Here is a 23625-nt window from a genome sequence, read left to right as displayed (position 1 = left end):
TTAAGGATCTAGCATTGTCACTACTGTGGCTCTGGCTACAGCTGTGGCTCAGGATTGTTCCCTGGCCTGGGAACTTCCTCATGCTGGCCAAAAAAGAAGTACAAAAAAAAAAAAAAAGTCCCCCAATTTTTAAACCAAACATTTCCTTATTAAGAAAAATGATCCAAAATTTGGAAATAAGACCAAGAGAGGGCAGTGTAGTTATTTCCATGTCATCTAGGACATTGTTTAGCAAGTCCACCCAAGGATTAATTCTCTAGCAGGGGTTGGAAGGCTTTTTCTGGTAAAGGTCCAAGATAGTAAATATTTTAGACTTTGGGGCTATAGGCTGTCTATCAAGTAAACTTAGACATCATAGTACTCCCTTGTTGTAGAGTAAAAGCAGCCTCAGACAATCTGTAAACAAATGGATATGGCTGTGATCCAATAAAACTTTATTATAAACAAAAGCAGCAGAGCCAGACCTGGCCCACTGGCCGGATATGTAGGCCAAGGGATGTACATTTGCCTGGCTATTTACTATTGATTAAAGTCTCTGATTTTTGTCTGGTTTGAGTTTCAAAGTATTCCTCTCCACTATCAAAAAGAACCCCAAAGCTTATCATTTTTATTCCCTGCAAAGAGTAACCAGGTTAGTCTCAAAGACTCCTACTTCCTCAAATACCTACTTCCTGGTTCTCTGAACAAGTTTTACCTTCTTACTGTTTCCTCTTTATCAAGTTGAATACATTTTTGACATAGGTTCATTCTCTATTTGAATGAGTCATGTTTAGACATTGTTGTTTGTTACACTTTTGTTGTTCCCCAGTACTCAGTAGGAAAACGTATGATCTAAGAGCCCTGTGTTACCATGGAAGGTAGCAAAGAAAGAAGGAACTTAGGGACTGCATCCCATTGTGTTGTCAAACTCAGAGGACAGACAGAGGGAAATCCCCTGTGAAGGGGCAGAGTTTTTATACCTTTGGGAAGGAATAAAAAGCTGATAGAATTTCCCTCCAAATTCCCCTCCACTCACTATGAATAAGGCATCATTCTTTGTATTTCCAAAAATGGACTACAGGAAGAATCATTCTATCTTATCCAATTTCAGAGTTGATCTCCAGAATTTCACTTCCACGTTTCAGTGCTGAAGTCCTGGCCTCCTCAAATCAACTTTTTAAATCAAGCTTTTGGAATTCCCTGATGGCTCAGCAGGTTAAGGATCTGGCCTTGTTGCTGCTATGGCTCTGGTTACTGCTGCAGTGAGAGTTCGATTCCTGGGCCAGAGAACTTCTACATGCCATGGGCATGGCCTATAAATAAACAAACAAACAAACCTTACCCCAAGGTGTTACAGACTGAATGTTTGTGTCCCTCAAAATGCATATGTTGAAGCCCTAATGCGACTATAATTAGTGACAAGGTTTTGGGGAGGTACATGAAATTAAAAGAGGTCATAAGGGAGTTCCCATTGTGGCACAGCAGAAACCAATCCAACTAGGAACCAAGAGGTTATGGGTTCGATCTCTGGCCTCAATCAATGGGTTAAGGATCCGGTGTTGCCATGAGCTGTAGTGTAGGCTGCAGACACAACTGTGTGTTGCTGTGGCTGTGGTATAGGTTGGCAGCTGTAGCTCAGATTCAGCCCCTAGCCTGGGAACCTCCATGTGCCATGAGTGTGGCCCTAAAAATAAAATAAATAAATAAATGAGGTCATAAGGAAGGGGCTCTAATCTGATAGAGCTGTACCCTTATAAGAGGAAGCCACATGAAGATATAGCAAGCAGGTAGCCATCTGCAAGCCATGAAGAGACCTCTCACCAAACCCAAGCTTCGTGGTACCCCATTCTCAGATTTCCAGCTTCCAGAACTCTGAGAAAATAATCTGTTGTTTAAGCCACCCATTCTATGGTAATTTTTATGGCAACCTGGGCTGATTTAAGACATTGCCCAACCCAGTACATTTGCATTTGCTTTTCCCTCTGCCTGGAGTAATGCCCTTCCTCCAGAACCCTGAACAGCTAGCTGTTTTTCTCAAATTTGCATTTAGGTTTCAGTTCAAATGACACCTATTCAGAGAGGCTTTCTCTGTCCATCCAGATTTAGTCTCCCCCCTGCAGTCATGTCCCTGAGTACTAACGCAATTGGGTATCTCTTCATGTCTATTGGGTTTTCTCTTCTGAAGTACCCTGTTAAAAAAATAAGCCAAGGCCTATTGAAACTTTTGATGAGACTAACAATACTGTAAATTAACTATACTTCAATTTTTTAAAAAAGGAAAAAATTTTGAGTTTGAGCAAAAATTGATTCAAATCCCAGAAGTGCTTGGGTGCTTCAGGGACAGGAGCTAGGGGCAAGACTTATAGAGAAGACATAGAAGCACAGCAAGAAAATAATTTGATTGGCTGAGTTTAAGTGGTTGCCTTATTTGAGAAAGATTAGTTGGTTGTTTGTGATTGGTTGTCCTTAGGTTCTGATTTCTTAAACTTGAGGCATTTACTTTTTGGCTGGAATATGTAGGCTATTAAAGTATTAGAACCATCTCAATCGAATGGCCTCTTTATCTAATTTAACATACTGTTGGACATTTTTTTTATATTTTTCTACTTTTTTTTTTTTGCTTTTTAGGGCCCTACCCTCGGCATAGGCATATGGAGGTTCCCAGGCTAGGGGTCAAATTGGAGCTATAGGTGCAGGCCTACGCCAAAGCCACAGCAACACAGAATCCCAGCCATGTCTGCAACCTATGTCACAGCTCACAGCAACACCAGATCCTTAACCCACTGAGCGAGGAGGCCAGGGATCGAACCTGCATCCTCATGGATCCTAGTCAGATTCATTTCCGCTGAGCCACGACAGGGACTCCTAAAATTTTTTACTGTAATTGATTCACGATGTTCTGTAAATTTCTGTTGCACAGCAAAGTCCCCAGTTACACATATACATACATTCTTTTTCTCATATTATTCTTTCATCATGTTCTATCACAAGTGATTGGATATAGTTCCCTACGCTGTACATAGGACATCACTGCTTATCCATTCTAAATGTAATAGTTTGCATCTACTAATCCAAACTCCCAGCCCATCCCACTCCCTCCCCCTTCCCCTTGGCAACCACAAATCTGCTCTCCCTGTCCATGAGTCTATTTCTATTCTGTAGTGAAGGAGTTCTTGATGTACTGGGGATACTAATCCTTTCTTGGCTTTATGCATTACAAATATCTTTTCTCAGACTGTGGCTTATTGTTTTTTCCTTTTTGACTGTGCCCTTGGCATGCGGAAGTTCCCAGGCCAGGGATGGAACCCACACCACAGCAGGGACAACAGCACAATGGCAAAGACAACACTGAATCCTCAACCTGCTGTACCACCAAAGAACTCCTGTGGCTTAGCATTTTTATTTTATTTAAGTATTTTTTTAATGGTGTCTTTTATTGTGCAGAAGCTCTAACCTTTTAAAAATGTTAATTGTGGTAAAACATGCATGACATAAAATTTAAGGCAGCATTTAAAAGCGTACGGTTCAGTAGCATTAAACACATTCACATTGTTGTGAAATCACACAACCATCCATCTCAAGAACAGTCTTCATCTTGCAAAACTGAAACTTTCCATACACATTAAACAATAACTCCTCATTCCCTCTGCCCTCTAGGCCCTGGAAAACACCATTCTACCCTCTTTTCTTTCTTTCTTTTTTTTAAATTTTTTAAAGGACTGATCCTGCAGCACCAGGTTAGGGGTTGAGTCAGAACTGCAGTTGCAGATGCTGGTCTACACCACAGCCATGGCAACACCAGATCCGAGAGCCTCATCTGCCACCTATACTGCAGCTTGTGGCAACACCAGATCCTTAACCCACTGAGCAAGGCCAGGGATCTAACCTGCATTCTCAGGTTCTCTGCATTCTCAGGTGCTGAGCCACAACGGGAACTCTCTCCCCATTCTACTTTCTGTCTCTATGAATTTGATTCTCCTAGCTACCTCATAAAAGCAGAATTATATAGTATTTGTCTTTTTTGTGCCTGGCTTATTTCACTTACAATAATTTCCTCGAAATTCATCTATGTTGTAACATACGTCAGGATTTCCTTCCTTTTTAAGAAAAATAATATTCTATAAATGTCTATATCATATTTTGTTAATCAATTCATTCATCAGTGAACACTTGGGTTGCTTCCACCCTTTTTTTTTTTTTTTAGGGCTGCTCCTGCAGCACATGGAGGTTCCCAGGCTAGTGGTCTAATCAGAGCTCCAGCCACTAGCCTACACCAGAGCCACAGCAACACCAGATCCAAGCTGTGTCTGCCACCTACACCACAGCTCACAGCAACACCAGATCCTTAACACACTGAGCGAGGCCAGGGATCGAACCTGCAACCTGATGGTTCCTAGTCAGATTTGTTTCCACTGTACCATGATGGGAACTCTAGTTCTACCTTTTGCTTATTGTGAATTATGCTGTTATGAACATGGGTATACAAATATCTGTATCATATGGAATTGCTGTATCATATGGAAATTGTTCCATTTTCGAGGAACCACCATACTGATTTCCACAGAGTCTGTACCATTTAAAAAAATTTTTTTTTTTTTCTTTGTCTATTTGTCTTTTTAGGGCCACACCCGAGGCATATGGAAGTTCCCAGGCTAGGGAACTGGCCTACGCCAGAGCCATAGCAACGCCAGATGTGAGGCCGCATCTTCGACCTACACCACAGCTCATGGCAACACCGGATCCTCAACCCAGTGAGCGAGGCCAGGGATCAAACCCAAAACTGATTAACAAAATATGTTTCCTAGTTGTACTCATTTCCACTGCGCCACAAGCGGGAACTCCAGAGTCTGTACCATTTTACATTCCCACCCACAGTGCAGGACAGCCCCAGTTTTCCCACAACTTTGGTAACATTTGTTATTTCCTGTTTTTGTGTGTATGGTTTTTAAAACAGTAACTAACTTTCTTTTCTTTTCTTTTTTTGCCATGCCTGTTGCATGTGGAAGTTCCCCAATCAGGGATCTAAGCTGAGCCACAGCAGCAACCCAGCTGCTGCAGTTGCAACCCAGATCCTTAACCGCTTCAGGGCAAAAGAGCTCCCCAAATAGTAACCATCTAAATGGGTATGAGATTGTATCTCTTTGTGATTTTGCTTTGCATTTTGCTGACAATTAGTGATGTCATCTTTTCCTTTGCTTATCGGCCATTTGCATATCTTCTTTGACAAAATATCTATTTAAGTTTTTTCTCCTTTTTTTTTTTTTTTTTGGTTCTTGTTGAGTTATAAAAATTCTTCTTTTTTTTCTTTGCTTTTTAGGGCCTCATATAGAAGTTCCCAGGCTGGAGGTTGTGCTGGAGCTATAGCTGCCGACCTATGCCACAGCCACAACAAATCCAGATCTGAACTACATCTGGGACCTACACCACAGCTCACAGCAATGCCGGATCCATGATCCACTGAGCAAGACCAGGGATGGAACCTACGTCCTCATGGATACTAGTCAGGTTCATATCCACTGTGAAACTCCCTAGGAATTCTTCATATATTCTGGATATATACTTCTTATCAGATATATAATTTGCATATAATTTCTCCCATTCCATGGGCTGCCTTTCACTCTGTTGATAGTGTTCCTTGATGAAGAGAAATTTTAAATGTTGATGTAGTCCAATGTATCTATTTTTTCTTTTGCTGCCTGTGCTTTTGGTGTTATATCCATCAAGTCATTTGTCAAATCCAAAAAAATTAAGATTTTTACCCCATGTTTTCTTCTAAAAGCTTAATAGTTCTCTCATATTTAGGTCTTTGATCCATTTTGAGGAATTTTTTTCTTTTTTCCTTTTTTGGGTGCCCAGAGGCATATATAGAGTATCCCAGCCAGGGATCAGATCCAAGCCGTAGTTGCCACCTAAGTCACAGCTAGAGCAACACATTGTGCTGGGCAAGGGATTGAACCTGCGTCCCAGCGCTCCCAAAACACCCTCAGATCCCATGTTGCCACAGCAGGAACTCCATTTTAAGGAACTTTTAACTTCACTTTTTTTTCTTTTGGCAAAGGAGAAAAATTTTATTACTTTGCCAGGCAAAGGAGGTCACAGCATCTAATGCCTTAAAGACTGTGCCCTAGCAATTTTTAATTTTTAATGTACATAAATCCAACAAAAATTCCCTAACAGCTTATGCATTTTTATATATTATTGAAGCCATCATTTCTTTTTCTTTTTTCTTTTTTTGTCTTTTTGCCTTTTCTAGGGCTGCTCCCCAGGCATATGGAGGTTCCCAGGCTAGGGGTCTAATCAGAGCTGTAGCCGCCAGCCTCCGCCAGAGCCACAGCAACGTGGGATCCAAGCCGCATCTTCAATCTACACCACAGCTCACGGCAACGCCGGATCCTTAACACACTGAGCAAGGGCAGGGACCGAACCCGAAACCTCATGGTTCCTAGTCGGATTCGTTAACCACTGCGCCACGACGGGAACTCCTGAAGCCATCATTTCTTATCCCAATTTTCTACATTTTCTTCCAAAAATTTTTAAAATTTGCTTTCACTTTTAACTCATGGAATTTACTCTTGTATGTGGTGTGAGTTAGGGATTCAATTTGTTTTTTTCCTCCAGAGGGAAAACCAATGTCCTCCCACCATTTTTATAGTAATTTTTTCTCATGAATCTGTAATATAACTTGCATTTCCTCTCAATTTTCCACCTACAAATGAGTTTCTTCTCCCTCTTTTTTTAAGGCTTTCTTAAAATTATATTTTATTCTGTTTATTTATATATTTGACTGTGCCTGTGGCATGTGGAAGTTCCCAGGCCAGGAATCCACCCATATCACAGCAGTGACCCAAGCCATTATAGCAATAAAACAGAACCCTTAAGCCCTCTGTGCACAAGAGAACTCCTTCAAATATGCCAATTTAAAAAAAAAAAGCTTCTGTCATACTGCCAGAATAGAACCAGTGGAAAAATGAAAGACAAATAAAGGAAGATCAGCTCACTAAACTGAAGGAAGGCAGGGATTTTTTTTTTTTAATTTACAGTATTTTTTAAATTGAAGTATAGTTGATTTACAATGTTGTATTTCTGCTATACAGCAAAATGAATCATATATATATATATATATATACATATATATGCTCTTTTTTAGTATTCTTTTCCATTATGTTTGATCATAGGACCTTGAATATAGTTCTCTGTACTGTACAGTAAGGTCTTGTTGATTATTCCTTTCATGATAATAACTTACATCTGCTAACCCCAACATCCCACTCCATCCCTTCCCCAACCCCCTCCCCCTCAGCAACCAAAAGCTTGTTCCCTATGTCAAAAATTTACAGTATTTTTAATCACGCTAAAAAGAAACAGATACATAGGTCTGGAAGTGAGACTGGCAGAGGGAACAGCAGATTTCTGTCTTCTCCCATCTGGTGCCCCCTCTGGGGCATGAAATCCTTGATCTTAGGAGGAAAATGGGGGGGATGTTTGCACTCCTTAAACAGCTCGTTTGCTTGTATTTTTCTTTCTATGCTAGTATAATTGGTATCACCAGGTTCCCTGTGCCCTGCAGGATGCTTTTCCTCTGTGGCCTCAAGTATCTTCCCTTCCAGCTTGCTCCCATCTTCACACTGATTACTCTCCCCAGAAGGGCAGGGATCTTTTTAAAGCTAAAACTGTTATCTTAATAGACAGATCAGGCAGATATGAAATCGAAATGAGGGGTCTTTCGCTTTGTTTTTTGTTTTTTTCTTTTGTCTTTTGAGGGCCACACCCACAGCATATGGAGGTTGCCAGGCTAGGGATCCAATCAGAGCTGTAGCTGCTGGCCTACACCAGAGCCACAGCAACGTGAGATCTGAGCCACATCTGCGACCTACACCACAGCTGACAGTAACGCCAAATCCTTAACCCACTGAGCAAGACCAGGGATCGAACCCGCAACCTCATGGTTCCTAGTCGGATTCGTTTCCACTGCGCTACGACAGGAACTTTAGGAAATGAGTTTTTGAAGGCTCAGCTAGGTAGATTAAGAGGCAGAAGAGAATTTCCCACAGAAGAGAATGCACAGAGGATTAAGGATCTGGCATTCGATCCTGGATTCAGTCCCTAGCCTAGGAGCTTCCATATGCTACGGGCATGCCCATAAATAAATAAATTTGACATACAACATTAGCTTCAAAATAATTTGATATCTGTATATTCTGCAAAATGATTACTACAGTAAGTCTGGTTAACATCCATTACCACATATGCTTACCAAAAAAAAAGTTTTTTCTTTTGTGATGGGGACTTATAAGATCCACTCTCAGAAACTTTCAAATATGCATGACAGAATCATATTTTTGAAAACAACCTTGTTCCTCCTTGATTCCCTGAGCAAACCTGTTTCCCAGAGACAAAGTCTTCCAGGCATAAGCTTCATTAACTGCCTTCTTAGCTTTTGGATTTTCATTAGCTTTCTCTACTTCAACTCACAAAGAACTGTATCTTCTATATAAGGGTCCTGTTCTTTTAATCTGTCCTCACTGTAAAAACATAACCCCATTCTGTAGGTAAACTCAGAGTCTGGACTCCCCAAATCCAAAGCCATTGATCAAGGCTTATGCAATTAACAAATCAGAGCAGACTTAGGATCCCAGTAGTGGGGTGAGCCTCCCCAGCATGTGACAAACCAATGGAGTCAAGAGATCAGCCCTTTCACAGGTCCTGCTCATGACCTTGAAAGAAGCTCAGAACGAAGTACCGAGGAAGAGATTTGCAGCATCCAACTACTCCCTGTGTTGGTACTATAAAAAGGCTACAATCTCACAGACAAGAGCTCTGTTGACCCTGTAGTATTTAGCTGCCTTTGCTGTTTAAAATCCAGTCTAAAGCTTTGCTGAAAGACGTAACACATAAAGCAAAAATCTCCTCACCAAAGCCTAAACACTTGTAACTTTAAGCTCTGCCCTCTTTAAGGGAAGACTCTGGGTCAGAAAGGCTTTTTTCCCAATAATGTAATCCCTGTCCAGCCACTTGCTGAGGTTAAAGCTGTACTCACATGGGTTAGGTCAAGGTCTGCCCCAGAGGTTTTTGTACTCAGGCCCCTGCCAGTTACAATCTTGCTGAACAACTATAGCTGTCACAAACTGCCCAGGTCAAGAATCCACTTGACCCACAATTACCTTTCAGCCTAGAGCCCTGACTGCACCAGAAACCTGATCTCCATGGGTTATTTTAGCCCCCAAATGTCAGCCCTCATGCCTGCCTCTGAAGTTTTCCAAAAAGAAAGCTGACATGTTGGGGGGTTATGAGGTAATAGTTCATTACCCCCTTCTTGGCTCTCCTAAATTCTAAGCCCACTGAGACGTAGATGCGTGAATCAGTCAGCTGGAGCTCCAAAGTGTCAGTTTTATTGGTAAGGCTGATTGAGAACATGGCTTTGCTATGTACACAAACCCCTCCTGGATTATACTGGTTTACCTGGTCACAGCCGGTCACTGCAGGCCTCCTCCAGAGGGACAGGATCCCCACGTTGGAGCAGGAAACATGTGTAACCAAAGGTCAAATCACACCAAGAAAGAAAAAGAGAAAAGACCCGGTGCAACATGCTTACTGAGACCAAGTCCCCTGAAAACTGAGTTCCCCTGCCAAGTTTATGATTAACCTCTCATCCAAAACTTTATTCCCTTTCTTGTCCTGCCCCATCCCCTTTTGAGGAATATTAAAGAAAAAGGGGGACTGAAACTGAGCAGATCCTTGTGGGGTCTTCCCAGGTACTAGCCCTTCCGAGTCCTCTACTTCTTCCTTGGCCTTTCTCCGGAGTTCTAAAGAGCATACTCGAGCAGTTAATAATTAGAATAATAGAGTCACAGGATTCCTAGTTCCTCCCGAAGGGATACAGATAACAATCTGAAACATATCTTTGAGTTGTTCTGCAGAAATTAAGACCCCCCCTCCCCCACTCGGTGGAGGATGGTGACAACATGCTAACCACAAGCACGTAGACCCCAGGCTGGCTGGAACCAGAAGGTTGATGATAAAGATTTCCTAAGCATCACCCTGTTACCTCACCACCAACCAATCAGAAAAATGTCCATGAGCTGGTCACGCACTCTGCAACTCTCACCCCTAATGTTGCCTTTGAAAATCCTTGCCTAAAAGCTATCAGGGAGCTTGAGTCTTTTGAGCACTAGCTGCCTGTTCCCGCTTGGTGCCCTTCAAAAAATGCTGTACTTTCCTTCACCACAAGCTGGTGTCATTAGATTGGCTTTGCTGAACACCTGGCAAACGGACCTGACTTCAGTTTAGTAACATTGGAATTTTCTTCTGAATCCACCAATCAGACCCACTTCTTATCTCATGGAAACAGTAAAGAAAGAGATCAAAAGTTTTCCTTCAGTAGTCTTTCTATTGAGGAGTGGCAGTTCCCTCTCCTCTATGTAAAATAGCAGAGGATAAGTTCCTTTCTAACAGCTGCCTTTGGTCTGGTGATTTATTCTCCATTCAGTAATTGTAGCCATGGTATCAGGATCACACGACATGTCTGTCAGGATTCACTTTGTTGCAAGCCAAACTCAAAGTGGCTTAGGCAAAAGAAGGAATGAATATGATTTCAGGGACCAATATTCCTTCAGGCAAAGCTGGACTCAGGGTTTTAATTGATAACAAAAGACCTCTGTTTTTTTTACCATCTCTGGGCTCTACTGTTCTCTGAACTGCCTTCATTCTCAGGCTAGCTCTTCCCAAAGCAGTGGTAAAAATGGCCACTGGCAGCTCCAAGCTTGTATTCTACTAGTTTAGAAATGCTGGTGAGAATTTCATCCAAATGCTTTCAGCAAAATCCCAGAGTGGAGTTTCATTGGTCTAGTTTGGTCACGTGTCTTCTTTCTGGACCAATCACTATGACCAATAGAATGCAATGCTCTGACTGGTCAGACCTGGGTCATGTGTCCTCCTGCCATCCAGTTCCACCCAAACGGCACAAACCAAACTGCAAGCATTATTCCTCCAAGGAAAATCAAAATACTATTCTCGGAGAATGGAGGAAATGGATTCTAGGTGGGAAAAGATGATCACCACAAACAATACAAAGCAAGATAAATTAAATGGAAAGAACAGCCTATGGCTAGTGCCTTCAAAAGGGCTTTTCAGGGCAGGTACTAAGAGTCTCCTGGACACTTCTCCAGTTAGCCCGGCTCCTGGGAGAGACATGTTGTTTGCTCCCCTTTTCTCAGCTATAAAACAAGTTGCTTGTTCTATGTGATCTCTAAGAGTCTCCTAATCAACAGCATTCACGTCTTAAGCATTTATTTAGCACCTATTGCTTGCTAGGCACTGTTCCAGACACTTGAGATAATGTGGTGAATAAAATACACAAAATCCCCTGCACTTATGGAACTCACATTTTAGTCAAGGAGTAGGCACACAATAAACAAAATAAATAAATCCTTCATGCCATGAAGAGAAATGTAGATGGAACTGTTGGGTGCTTGCGTATTTAAATAGGTGGCCAGTGCAAATGATGCAGGTAATACACATGGGAAGTGCTCAATCTATTGTATTGTTCATTACTATTATTTCATTATTATTATTACTTTTATTATTATTACTGGCATATTAAAAGCATTTGGTGACCCCTTGGTATCTTGAACATTAAGTACCCTCAGCTTAGCATATAAGACCCTCTACAGTAGGTCCTAAACTATTTTTTTGTTTGTTTTTTGGCCACACCTGTGACATGAGGAAGTTCCCAGGCCAGGGACTAAACCGGTGCCACAGCAGCGATCCAAGCTGCTGCAATGACAATGCTGGATCCTTAACCCGCTGCACCACAGGAGAACTTCTAAACTACTTTTTTAAATTGAGATATTCACCTGCCATAACATTCACTCTTTTAAAGTGTACAGGTTCAATTTTTTTTAGTCTAAAAGGTATAAGGTTGTGCAACCGTTACTGCTATCTAATTGCAGAATATTTTCATTACCCCAAAAAGGAACCCCATACCCATTAAAACTCATTTCCCATTCCCCCTCCTCCCAGCCTCTGGCAACTACTAATCTGCTTTCTGTCTCTATGGGTTCACCTATTCTGGACATCTCATATACACAGCATCATATAATATGTGGCCACTGGGGACTGGTTTCTTTAATTTAGTATAATTATTTTCAAGGTTCCTCTGTGTCGAGACATGTATCAGTACTTCATTTTCACAAAGTGTTTTTTATGGATGAATTGTTCCTAAGCTATTTTCCTAACCCCATTTCATTCTTTCTCTTTTTTTTTCTCTTTAGGGCCCCACTTGTGGCATATGGAAGTTCCCAGGCTAGGGGTATAATCAGAGCTGTAGCTGCCGGCCTATGGCAGAGCCACAGCAACACGGGATCCAAGCCTCATCTATAACCTACATCAAGCTCATGGCAACGCCGGATCCCTAACCCACTGAGACCCGAAACCTCATGGTTCCTAGTCGGATTCATTAACCACTGAGCCACAACAGGAACGCTCCCATTTCTTATTATTCTTTTCCAAACCTAAGGTTGAGCTGCATTAGACTACTTGTTCTTCTCCGATCACACTCTGCATTTGCCGAGTTTCCATCTCTTTTCCCTGGAATGGTTATACCCCCTCCTCAGACCTCTGTCCACATAGGTATCTCACAAATGTCGTGTCTTCATAAAGTGGGCTGTCATCTCAGCCCAATGGGTCCTCTTTCTCCACCACATACTTCTCTTTTATTTCAACCAATGGTTATTTATTTTCTCTCTCTATTTATTTAATTTTAAACCTCCTGCAACACTATGACTACCACAAAGGCACCAACATTTCTTATCCTTGGCCAAGAGCCTCAGATGCAATAAGTGTGCCTCAAATATTTGTTCACTTGCAAGGCAGTGGTATAACCCAATGGTTCTTAATGGGGGTAATTTTGCCCTGCCCCTAGCCTCAGGGGCATTTGGCAACATCTTGAGACATTTTTGGTTGCCCCAACCAAGGGGAGAGGGGTGCTATTGGCATTTAGTGGGTACAGGTCAGAGACGCTGCTAAGCCCCCTCAAATGCATAGCACGGTCTCCTACAACAAAGAATTATTTGGCCCCAATGTTAATAGTGCCAAGGTTGAGAAACCTTGCCATAAAGTAATTCTCATTCTAAAGAGCAAAAAGAAATCAGATGAAATCAGTGTACCAGTTTGGCAGAAAATCTCATTAGGGAGTTTATGCTTTTTTTTTCTTTCTTTTTTTTTTTTCTTCTTTTTTTAGGAGCTGGGGGTGACTCCAGTGCAAAGCTCTTGCCTAATGCCATAGAGGTGCCCTGGGAGCACGGATGGTATTTTCACCATTGCTCACTTCTGAGAGTGACAACTGACCTCCCAGGAATCCTTGAAGTGCTAGGAATGTAACTCTGTTAAGGAAGAAAACTCTTAGGGCTTTTTAAGCCTAGCAAATATCACAAGTAAACTGTGCTCTTGGGGGAGAGCAGGGGAAGGTATTTTTATGTATGTGTGTGTTTTAAAGTACCCTCTCCTGGCTTCCACATGATAGTGAAACTTTTCAGAACTGACTCTGGAATAAATGATTCAAGGGAACCCAAAGCCCTGTCTCCTTTCCTTTCCAAAAAGTGCAAAGGAGCTTTAAGAAAGGATTCTGTTTGCATGGGGCTCCAGTGAGCAACTCATTTGCAGGAGACTCAAGGCACTCATATCACTTAATTGTGAAAAGAATAGCCCTAACAGAGCAGAGGTTACCAGCTTCAGAGTCACATATTCCTGTTCATCTTATCCAACCACTTCTTGTGAGCGACATGGAAATTGAGTAATATATGCCTGAAAATGAAAGGAAAAAGCAGTCTGAAGGAGTCTGACGAGGCAAGGAATAGGGGTTGACATGCTATTTTAAAAAGTTCGTCCTTGGGGTAGAATTACCTGACAGCCTGGCTGGGATTTGGTAGTGGTGTGTGCTTAAAAGAACAACCTTTAGCACAGCTGGCATAGACATAAATGCCAAGCAGAAGATCTGCAAAGCTCCACCCCCTCTTTCTGGGTGCTCTTCAATTCTTGCAAGCCATAAAAAATAGCAAGGTGTGACTGCATTCCTAGGATCACTATATCTTTTATCCAATTAATGAACTTTTTTGGTCTACATATTTGACAAAATGCCACTCATTATGTGGAGTGATTTGTTCAATCCAATTTTAATGAAAACTCTTAAGGACAGGAACAAATAGAGTACATAACATTGCAAAATGCAAAAGTGTTTAATGATGACAGTAACTGAGATAACAGTGTGCTCTGAGTGGATAGTAGGCAGGTCTTCAGATGTATTTTAAAAGGTATAGGAGTTCCTGCCCTGGTAATAGTGGGTTAAGAATCTGACTGCAGGAGTTCCCATCGTGGCTCAGTGGTTAACGAATCCACCTAGGAACCATGAGGTTGCAGGTTCGATCCCTGGCCTTGGTCAGTGGGTTAAAGATCCAGCGTTGCTGAGAGCTGTGGTGTAGGTTGCAGACGAGGCTCAGATCCCATGTTGCTGTGGCTCTGGCGTAGGCTGGTGGCTACAGCTCCCATTCAAACCCTAGCCTGAGAACCTCCACATGCCGCGGGAATGGCCCTAGAAAAGGCAAAAAAACAAAGACAAAGGGAAAGAAAAAAAAAAAAGAATCTGACTGCAGCAGCTGGGGGTGCTGAAAAGTTATGGGTTCGAACCCCAGCCTGCCCAGTGGATTAAAAGGATCCAGTGTTACCACAGCTGTGGCATAGGTCACAGCTATGGCTCAGATTCAATCCCTAGCCCAGGAACTTTTATGCCATGGGTGCGGCCATACATTTTAAAAAAAAAAAAAAGATAAAAAGGGGAGTTCCTGTCGTGGCGCAGCAGAAATGAATCTGACTAGGAACCATGAGGTTACAGGTTCGATCCCTGGCCTTGCTCAGTGGGTTAAGGATCCAGTGTTGCTGTGAGCTGTGGTGTAGGTCGCAAATGCGGTTCGGATCTGGCATTGCTGTTGCTGTGGTGTAGGCTGGCAGCTATTGCTCTGATTAGACCCCTAGCCTGGGAACCTCCATATGTCGTGGGTATGGCCCTAAAAAGACAAAAAGACAAAAAAAAAAAAGATAAAAAGGTATAAAAGAGAATCATTTAAAGCATGAGATGGGAATCCCCAGAGCAGCTCTAGTTCTGTCAAAAGTGAACTGGAAAAGGACCAAATGGCTCTGGATAATATATATTTAAATTTCAATAAAACTGAAAATTATTCCAAATTTGATCACTTGCCTCATATCTCAGTTTTCTTTTTTTTTTTTTTTGTCTTTTTGCCATTTCTTGGGCCGCTCCCGCAGCATATGGAGGTTCCCAGGCTAGGGGTCGAGTCGAAGCTGTAGCTGCCAGCCTACGCCAGAGCTACAGCAACACGGGATCCGAGCCAGGTCTGCAACCTACACCACAGCTCACAGCAACGCCGGATCCTTAACCCACTGAGCAAGGGCAGGGACCAAACCCGCAACCTCATGGTTCCTAGTCGGATTCGTTAACCACTGCGCCACGACGGGAACTCCTCAGTTTTCTTTTATTTGTGAATCTATTCGTTCAATCATTCCTCTATGCAACAGAAACTATTTTTTTTGTCTTTTTTTTTTTTTAGGGCCGCATATGGGGGTTCCCAGGCCAGGGGTCGAATATCAGAGCTGTAGCTGCCAGCCTACACCAGAGCCACAGCAATGCCAGATCCTTAACCCACCGAGCGAGGCCAGGGACCAAACCCAAGTCCTCGTGGATGCTAGTCGGGTTCGTTAACCACTGAGCCACGACAGGAACTCCAAAAAAAAATACTATTTTTTTATATTTATGATTCCTATTCAATTTTCCCTTCTTTTATTCAACATTTATAAATCACATTAGTTGGAATACTATAATGGCATGTGATCCTCGCCTTTGGGGAGCTTAGGATCTAATGCAATATCCACTCATTCTTTCATTTATTTACTAAAGTGTTCACTATGTGCCCCTATGTTCTGTTCTGGGGAAACAGTAAGAAAGAGGATAGGACCCTCAGGTAATGGAATTACATTCTAGTGGGTGGAAGGAAGAGCAAAAGCAAAAGCCCTGAGGCAGCTGTGAGCATGGCTAGAGCCTGGTTAGTGAAGGGAGCACAGCACCAAATGGGGTGGAGAGGTATGCAGGTGCTAGATTATGTACAGTCCCATCAGCACAGTGTGTAATTTTAATGTACATTCATACACACATACAAACATATTACACATATTTAGTGAGCTAATCTTCCCTTTAGATTACAAACTCCTCAATAAATTTAGTTATTATTCAACCTAAATAATTTCAGAAGGTTCCTTATTCAAAATCTGGGGAAGGCTACTGTGATGTCTTTGTTAGGGGCTGGCTGAGAGCTTTTAAAAAAGAAGTAGAGGAGCTGCCTTTCTTCCTTTTGATGAGAAGAGGTGGCAGTTGTGGGAGGAGAGAGGCAGGACAATTTCCTCTCAAGCCTTTGGTATTGCATGACCTCTCTGAGTACCCAAGTCAGTGGTGGGAAAAGACTTCCTTAGTCAGGTGGACCCCTGAGAAAATTAAGATTCGGGGCAAAGAAATTTGGGGCCTGTAATTTTTTTATTCTCTATTTGGGGGACATTTATGACATGTTTGCAGTGGCCATACCTGTATCTCCTCCCTAAATCTTCACCCCCACCCCACAGTCTAACAGGAACATAAAACATTTTCTCGAATTTTCCTAAACATAATGCAAAATGGCTCTTCTTTCCCAACAGATTGCCGCCCCTAAATCTTTCCAATGTATAAATTCTGGAGGTGTCGCTAGATTTGTGTACTTCAGTTTCTTAATACTACAGAACAATAACATGTGACCCGATAGTTTTTCGGGTTTTTCTTTAAAGGAATAGTGGTGCTATTTAAAACAATAGTCTTTAAAATATGGGGTGAAGTTTTTCAAACAGCCCACCTGTAATTCTCGATACTTTTAACTTGGGTCGCGCGTCTGAGGAATCCTTGAACTCTCGGAGCTAGGCAGGGAAGTAAAAAGCGACTAAACCTTTCGGACTACAACTCCCAGGAGACATTGTTTCCACACACTCTGCGCACGCTCGACCTCTGTGCAGGCACAGGGCACTGAGCCAAGGAGGCGGGGCTTGGGACTGAGCCGTGCGTTGTGGGCGGGGATAGAGGCGTGGCCATAAAGGGGGCGGTGCTACCGGCGCGGCCCGGAACACGCTAGTGGAGCGGAAGATGGCGGCGGCAGCGGTGGCTGCAGCCGGGACACCAGTTGGGCTGAAGCGGAGGACCCGCCGGTTCTGACCTCGCTCTGGCTTCGGTGCGCGGGGCTGAGCGTGTGCGAGGCCCCGCGCGGCGGGTAGGGGCGGCGGCAGCAACTGCGCGCTGTCCTGAGGAGCGTCCCGGCGGCGGCGGAGCTGCGGCTGAGGAGAGAGCCGGCTCTGGGCCTCCGCGTCCTCCTGCTCCCCCGGCCCCCCGCCTCCTCGGGGGGGCGGCGGCGGCGATGTTCTCGGTCCTCTCGTACGGGCGACTGGTGGCCCGCGCCGTGCTCGGCGGCCTCTCGCAGACCGATCCCAGGGCCGGCGGCGGCAGCGGCAGTGGCGGCGGCGATTATGGGCTGGTGACGGCCGGCTGCGGCTTCGGCAAGGACTTCCGTAAGGGCCTCCTCAAGAAGGGCGCGTGCTATGGGGACGATGCGTGCTTCGTAGCCCGGCACCGTTCGGCAGATGTGCTCGGTGAGTGCCCGACCTGAGTACCCCCGCCACAGCCCCGGATCCGCCTCCTAGGGACTCCCCTGCTCGGGGCTTTCCCGGCTCCTCCGGGCAGTAAGAGGAGCCCGAGAGCCAGTAGTAGCTCATTTGTACGGAGCGCTTACTATGTGCCAGGCGCCGTGCCAAGCGCTCCAAGGTGTGTTTTCCGCTTGAACAACCCCCATTTTTGAGACGAGGAAACTGAGCCGCAGAGCGGACGAGCCACTTGCTCAAGGTCACACAGCTTGAGAATGTGACCAGTTTGTCCGAGTCCGTAACAGCACTGTTAGTCACTTGGCAGTGCCAGCCCCAGACGACCTCGTCCCCTCCCTCGGCGACACCTGCAGGCTCCGAACCTGGCTCTAGTGCCCTCCTCCCTCCCTCCTTGCTCTGCGTGCCCCGGGGATCCCTGCTTCTTGGCGCACCTGACGCCACAGACCGGCCACAGGCAGCGGGATCCCGAGCAGGCTGGCTGACGTGAGCCCCAGACAGCCCAGCCGCATTCCTGCGTCGCCTCGATCAGAGATCAGATCTACATCCTTGTCCGAGACTCGCAGTGGAGGCCTCTGGCCTGGTGAAAAATCACTCGCAGTGCATTCTTCCAAACTGATCTTGTCCCATTAAGGTCACTTGAGGTGGAGGAGAGTCTCCTTGACCCAAAATAGAATGGTCAAACCAGAAAGCCTTGAGAATTGGGTTAAAGCAGGTTACAGGTGCTTCCGACGGCCTATTCCAGTTACATCTTAGGGGGTGGGAGCCTACGGTTGAGCCTGCAGCAATGGCTAAATACAGTTAAGCAGGCAGAAACTTTACGGTCATATATATCTTTGGAGACAATGTATAGGCCATAGAATCCTATGCCTTTAAAACTCTTTTAATGAAGCATTTCTTTTGAAATTGAAGGACATACTGTCATTGTACTTAGGTTCAGATGTCACTTTGGTTTCACTTCTCAGGTAAGCTTGAGCTTTTTCATTACTTTGACTTTCATATGCTGAGGCAAAGTTTGGCATTGGAACAAATGGTCTTGTAACTTTACAACAATAATTATTTTTTAATTTGATCTTGGAATAACCGCCTGTTATCTCTGCTTCTAGTCATGTAGCATTTGTGAACATGGAACTAGAAAAGTTGTTCTCAGTTTAATTTGAGAGATTCCATTACCTGGGTTGAAAAAATCATTTAGTGTTTAGGCAACACTTTAGGCTCCTTAGAAGGGAGCTTGCAAATTGAAGTCCCACAAATTTACTCTGAAGTCATCTTGTCCCTGACTTGCTTTCTTTTTTAAAGGACTGTCAGTGGCTGTCTTTTTTTCATTACAATTAGAAGCACTTCACAGTTAGAAATTTGTGACTTGTGCTGCTTTTTCAATTTGTAGTTATAGTGCAACAGGATGGGAGATACTGTGCCACTAAGGTTCCCAGTTATAAATCTGCTATGTGTCAGCTTATGGGAAAGATTTGTGATTTGATTGATGATATGAGGGGTATTTTAATGTGTCAATTTCCTATGCTGAAGGTTAATTTAAAATTTTTGAAAGCTACCTCCTTAATGGAGTGGGGTATTCATAAGGATATGAGAAATTTTGGTCAAACCCATTCTGAAAAAAATGTAAACATATCATTCTGGTCGAAACCCAGCCTGGTTTGGTGTTCAGCTTTGTCGCTCTGTGATTCTGGACAAGAACCTCTCAGCTCATTTTCCTCATCTAGACTAGAGGATGAAGGGAATGGACTACCTGACCCTTAAGAACTTCTGACCATCAGATCATATTTGTTTGTTTTGAAAAGCCAGCACCCTTTGTTGTTTTCCACCTCAAATAACAGACATTATTTCCTATCTTATTCACATGGGCACCTTCAGTAGATACCTTGTATTTCATATCTAAAACAGTGGGTTTTTGTTTTTTGTGTGTGTGTGTGTGTCTTTTTGCCTTTTCTAAGGCTGTTTCCCGAGGCACATGGAGGTTCCCAGGCTAGGGGTCTAATCCGAGCTGTAGCCACCGGCCTATACCAGAGCCACAGCAACGCTGGATCCGAGCCGTGTCTGCGACCTATATACCACAGCTCACAACAACGCCGGATCCATAACCCACTGACCAAGGCTAGGGATCGAACCTGCAACCTCATGGTTCCTGGTCAGATTCATTAACCACTGCACCACGACGGGAACTCCATAAAACAGTGGTTCTTAACTTACCTTGGTTCACAGCCTCTTGTTTCACTGCCCACGGGTTCTTGCCTCCCAGAAAAATGCACATAACAAACAAAATTTTGCATAGGCCTTTGCCGACTTCACTGGCCACATCCATGTGCCACATAGAGATCCATGCAGGGTACCAGATAAAGAACCACAGCTCTATACCCCTCTTCAAAGGAATGTTGGTAGACAAAACCAGACAGATGATTGCTTACGGGACCTACGGCTTTGGCCGTATTTGACAAAGAGCCGTTTTAAGAGTGTGCTTGTGTTTGTGTGTTGAATGAAAATCGGGGAACAAAAGTTCTCTAGGACTGTCCTGTTTTAGAGGGGTTCTTCCAGAAAGCTGTCTTAGGAGCCACCTGAAACAGCTTCTGAGTTGGCCTCATTTGATCTTTGGTTTCTACAAACCCATATTTGTGATGTTGACTTCTGTTTTATTGACAACCATCCCATCACAGGCAGGTCTGATTATCTCTTTCTGTGAAAAAGGTGATGATGAGTCTTTGGTGAGTCTTTAATACTGCTTTTTACTGGAAGTTGGAGTTGTAAACTAAATTGCATTAAAAGGCTATGTTGAATAACATTCAGTGCTTTGAACCTTCTAGTTCATAGATAATTTGTTCTGTTTAGGTTGACACTGTGTTTATTGCTGAGTATCTGTGCAACTCACTGTGGTCATCTAGGACTCCTCTGTTTGGAATGAGAACTTTTTCTTTCTTTTTGTATTAGAAAGAGAAAGCTATTTTATTTCTTTAGTTTATAATTGATCTGTCCTATTAGTCATGCAGTGACTAAAAGTACTTGGTGCTTTAGAACATTTTTGTAGAGTCCCACTGGACTTCTTTTAGGAAAAACCAACTATGGTGGGTGTGGTGAGACATAAGAACCACTCCTATCCCCTGGAAAATTGGCGAAGGTGCTTTCTTTTTATTAGGTATAATGGGAGTAAATCAGTACCACCAGGAGCTGTGTGTGCTTTCCTTTTTCCTTCTTCCCTGTGACTAATACTGAGTTCTCTTATTACTCTGTATGGCATGGGTGCCCAAGTACACAAAAATATGAGAGCTGCCTAGTGTGTAATTGCTGGGCCTCCCACAGCCCTAAGCTACTTAACAATAGAATTCTTAGAACTGTTGAGAGTAGTAAGACTTAGAAACCTTGGAATCCAGTTCTTTTATTTTACTAAAGAGAAAATAGGCCTACAGAGGATCAAATGACTTTGCTAAGGTTAGCAAATGGCTTAGTTAATGCCAGAATTAGAGGTACCACCAAGTCTCCCATTCCAGGCCTCTTTCCTTTACACCACTAGTTAAGAAGATAGGTGAATTCAAAACCAGTCTGTCTATGGTACTGTTAAAGTGTTCTCTGGTACTGCTAAATGCTTTTCTCCGCCTAAGAGAGACAGTGAGTGTGTGTGTACACAACTTGTTTATTCACTCTATGACTCATAATTAAAATGCAACAAAAGGAGTTCCCGTCGTGGCGCAGTGGTTAACGAATCCGACTAGGAACCATGAGGTTGCGGGTTCGGTCCCTGCCCTTGCTCAGTGGGTTAACGATCCGACGTTGCCGTGAGCTGTGGTGTAGGTTGCAGACGCGGCTCGGATCCCGCGTTGCTGTGGCTCTGGCGTAGGCCGGTGGCTACAGCTCCGATTCGACCCCTGGCCTGGGAACCTCCATATGCCGCGGGAGCGGCCCAAGAAATAGGAAAAAAAAAAAAAAAGCAACAAAAACTCCTCTGCATACTAAACTACAGTTTATTGAAACCACTTCTTTTAAAAAAAGAAAGCATGGTGTACGCCATGTAAATTCTGACCTCTGAATATTGAGTTGTAAAGTAATTCTTATAAAACTGCATGATGTTTATTTAAGCTTGATTTAACTTGAAACCCTAAAAAAAATGAAAACAATTTTATGGTCTAGCCTTTAGATGTGATTTTGATTTTGCCCATGAATTTGAGGTGTTTTTGTGAATTATGCCAGTCTTAAACATAGTTGCCTTAAACTATAGGGATTACGCAAACAATATAGAGATGAAAATTTTATTTAGGAAGTGAATAAACTAGGTAGAATTTGATGTTTTCCAATAGCATGATAATTTTAATATATTTGGTAGAACCTCTGTATCTGAAAGTGAGTTATCCTTTTAACAAAGTACTAGTCATCTGGGAGAGTGTGTATGTGCACTAAATTGCAACCTTTCAAGAAGCCCTCTTTCAGATTTCCCTCAACTAGATTTCAAGCTGTGTTAGGAAACCAGTGTCATTATTATATAGTCATAACATTCTGAAAGTCAAAATTCAGCCTCATCTACCTGTTGAAAGCAGACATGACCCTGACTGGATTTTTAGAAATTGAGATACAAAATTCATCTGCCATAACATTCACCTTTTAAAGTGAAAAAATCAGTGGCACAACATTCACAAGTATGTGAAACCACCACCACTAACTAGTTCCAGAATATATTTGTTGCCCCAAAAGAAAACCCCTGCCAGTTAACCTACACTTCCCAGTGTCCCTCCCTCAATCCCTGGCAACATTAAGATTTTGAATATACATGAGTTCTCGTAGTGGCTCAGCAAGTTAAGAACCCGATTAGTATCCTTGAGGATACAGGTTCGATCCCCTGGCCTCACTCAGTGAGTTGAGGATCAGGTGTTACTGCAAGCTGCAGCGTAGGTCAAAGATGAGACTGGGATCCTGCATTGCTGTGGCTGCTGTGGTGTAGGCTGGCAACTGCAGTTCCTATTTGATCCTTACAGTGGGAACTTTCATATGCTGCAGGTGCTGCCCTAAAAAAAAAAAAAAAAAAAAAGACTCTGTACAGATTGTGTCTATTCTGGACATTTCATATAAATGGACTCATGTTAACATGTGTTCTTTTGTGTCTGACTTTTTTCACTTAGCGTAAGATTTTCAAGATTTACTCACATTGTTGCATGTATCAGTACTTCATTCCTTTTTATGGTTGAACAATATTCCATTGTATGGTTATGCCACATTTCATTTTATTTTTTATTTTTGGCCACACCTACAGCATGTGGAAGTTCTTGGGCCAGGGACCCAAGGTGCTGCAGTGACATCACTAGATCCTTAACCCATTGAGCCACAAGAGAACTCCCACATTTACAAAAATACCTTCATCTATTAATGGATGTTAGATTGTTTCTACTTTTTGGTTGTTGTGAATAGTGCTGCTATGACACATTTATGTATAAGCTTTTGTGTTTTCCAGTCTCTTGGGTGTATAACTAGAAGAGGAATTGTTGGGCCATACTGTAACTCCAACTTTATGAACAATGTAATTGTTTTTAATATGTTTTGTATGGTTCTAATGTAAAATAGAAGAAAATTCAGTAGACGGGAAATATTTTCTAAATGTCAGCAATCAGATATGTAAGTTCTAAGATCAATCAGTACTTTAAATATGCTAGATTTGATAATCTATGCTCTCAAGAGAAATTTGTGGAATTTTAAGGGAGAGTGAAAGTTGTGAGTTTGGAAAAGAGCCTTCTAGGACTCATAAACAGCAGAGTTTAAGAAGCTATTGACGCCAAAAAAAAAAAAAAGCCGCTGATGACTTGTTCTATGACTTTTCTGAGCATTCTGGCATTCTATAATAGATTCTAGGGTTGATAGAGGAATTTTGCTGTTTGTTTCTTAAACTCCTCCCTGATATTTTTCTTACTTTGCTATATAGATATA

The 23625-nt window shown here is 42.9% G+C and overlaps 1 protein-coding gene across 1 annotated transcript in view; it reads left to right on the top strand.

Annotated features, from left to right (window-relative positions):
* The first annotated feature begins 17175 nt into the window (after positions 1-17175).
* Positions 17176-23625, top strand: part of PPTC7 (protein phosphatase targeting COQ7) — a 40065-nt gene continuing 33615 nt past the window's right edge. Inside the window, exon 1 of the mRNA XM_047760173.1 lies at positions 17176-17703. Within this exon, the coding sequence (XP_047616129.1) occupies positions 17472-17703 (232 nt within the window). The 5' untranslated portion in view covers positions 17176-17471. The remainder of the gene's footprint in view (positions 17704-23625) is intronic.

This window comes from Phacochoerus africanus, chromosome 15, assembly GCF_016906955.1.
Source record: "Phacochoerus africanus isolate WHEZ1 chromosome 15, ROS_Pafr_v1, whole genome shotgun sequence".
Lineage (NCBI taxonomy): Eukaryota > Metazoa > Chordata > Mammalia > Artiodactyla > Suidae > Phacochoerus > Phacochoerus africanus.
Note: the sequence above shows the minus strand (reverse complement) of the source record. Positions and strands in the feature narration are given on the sequence as shown.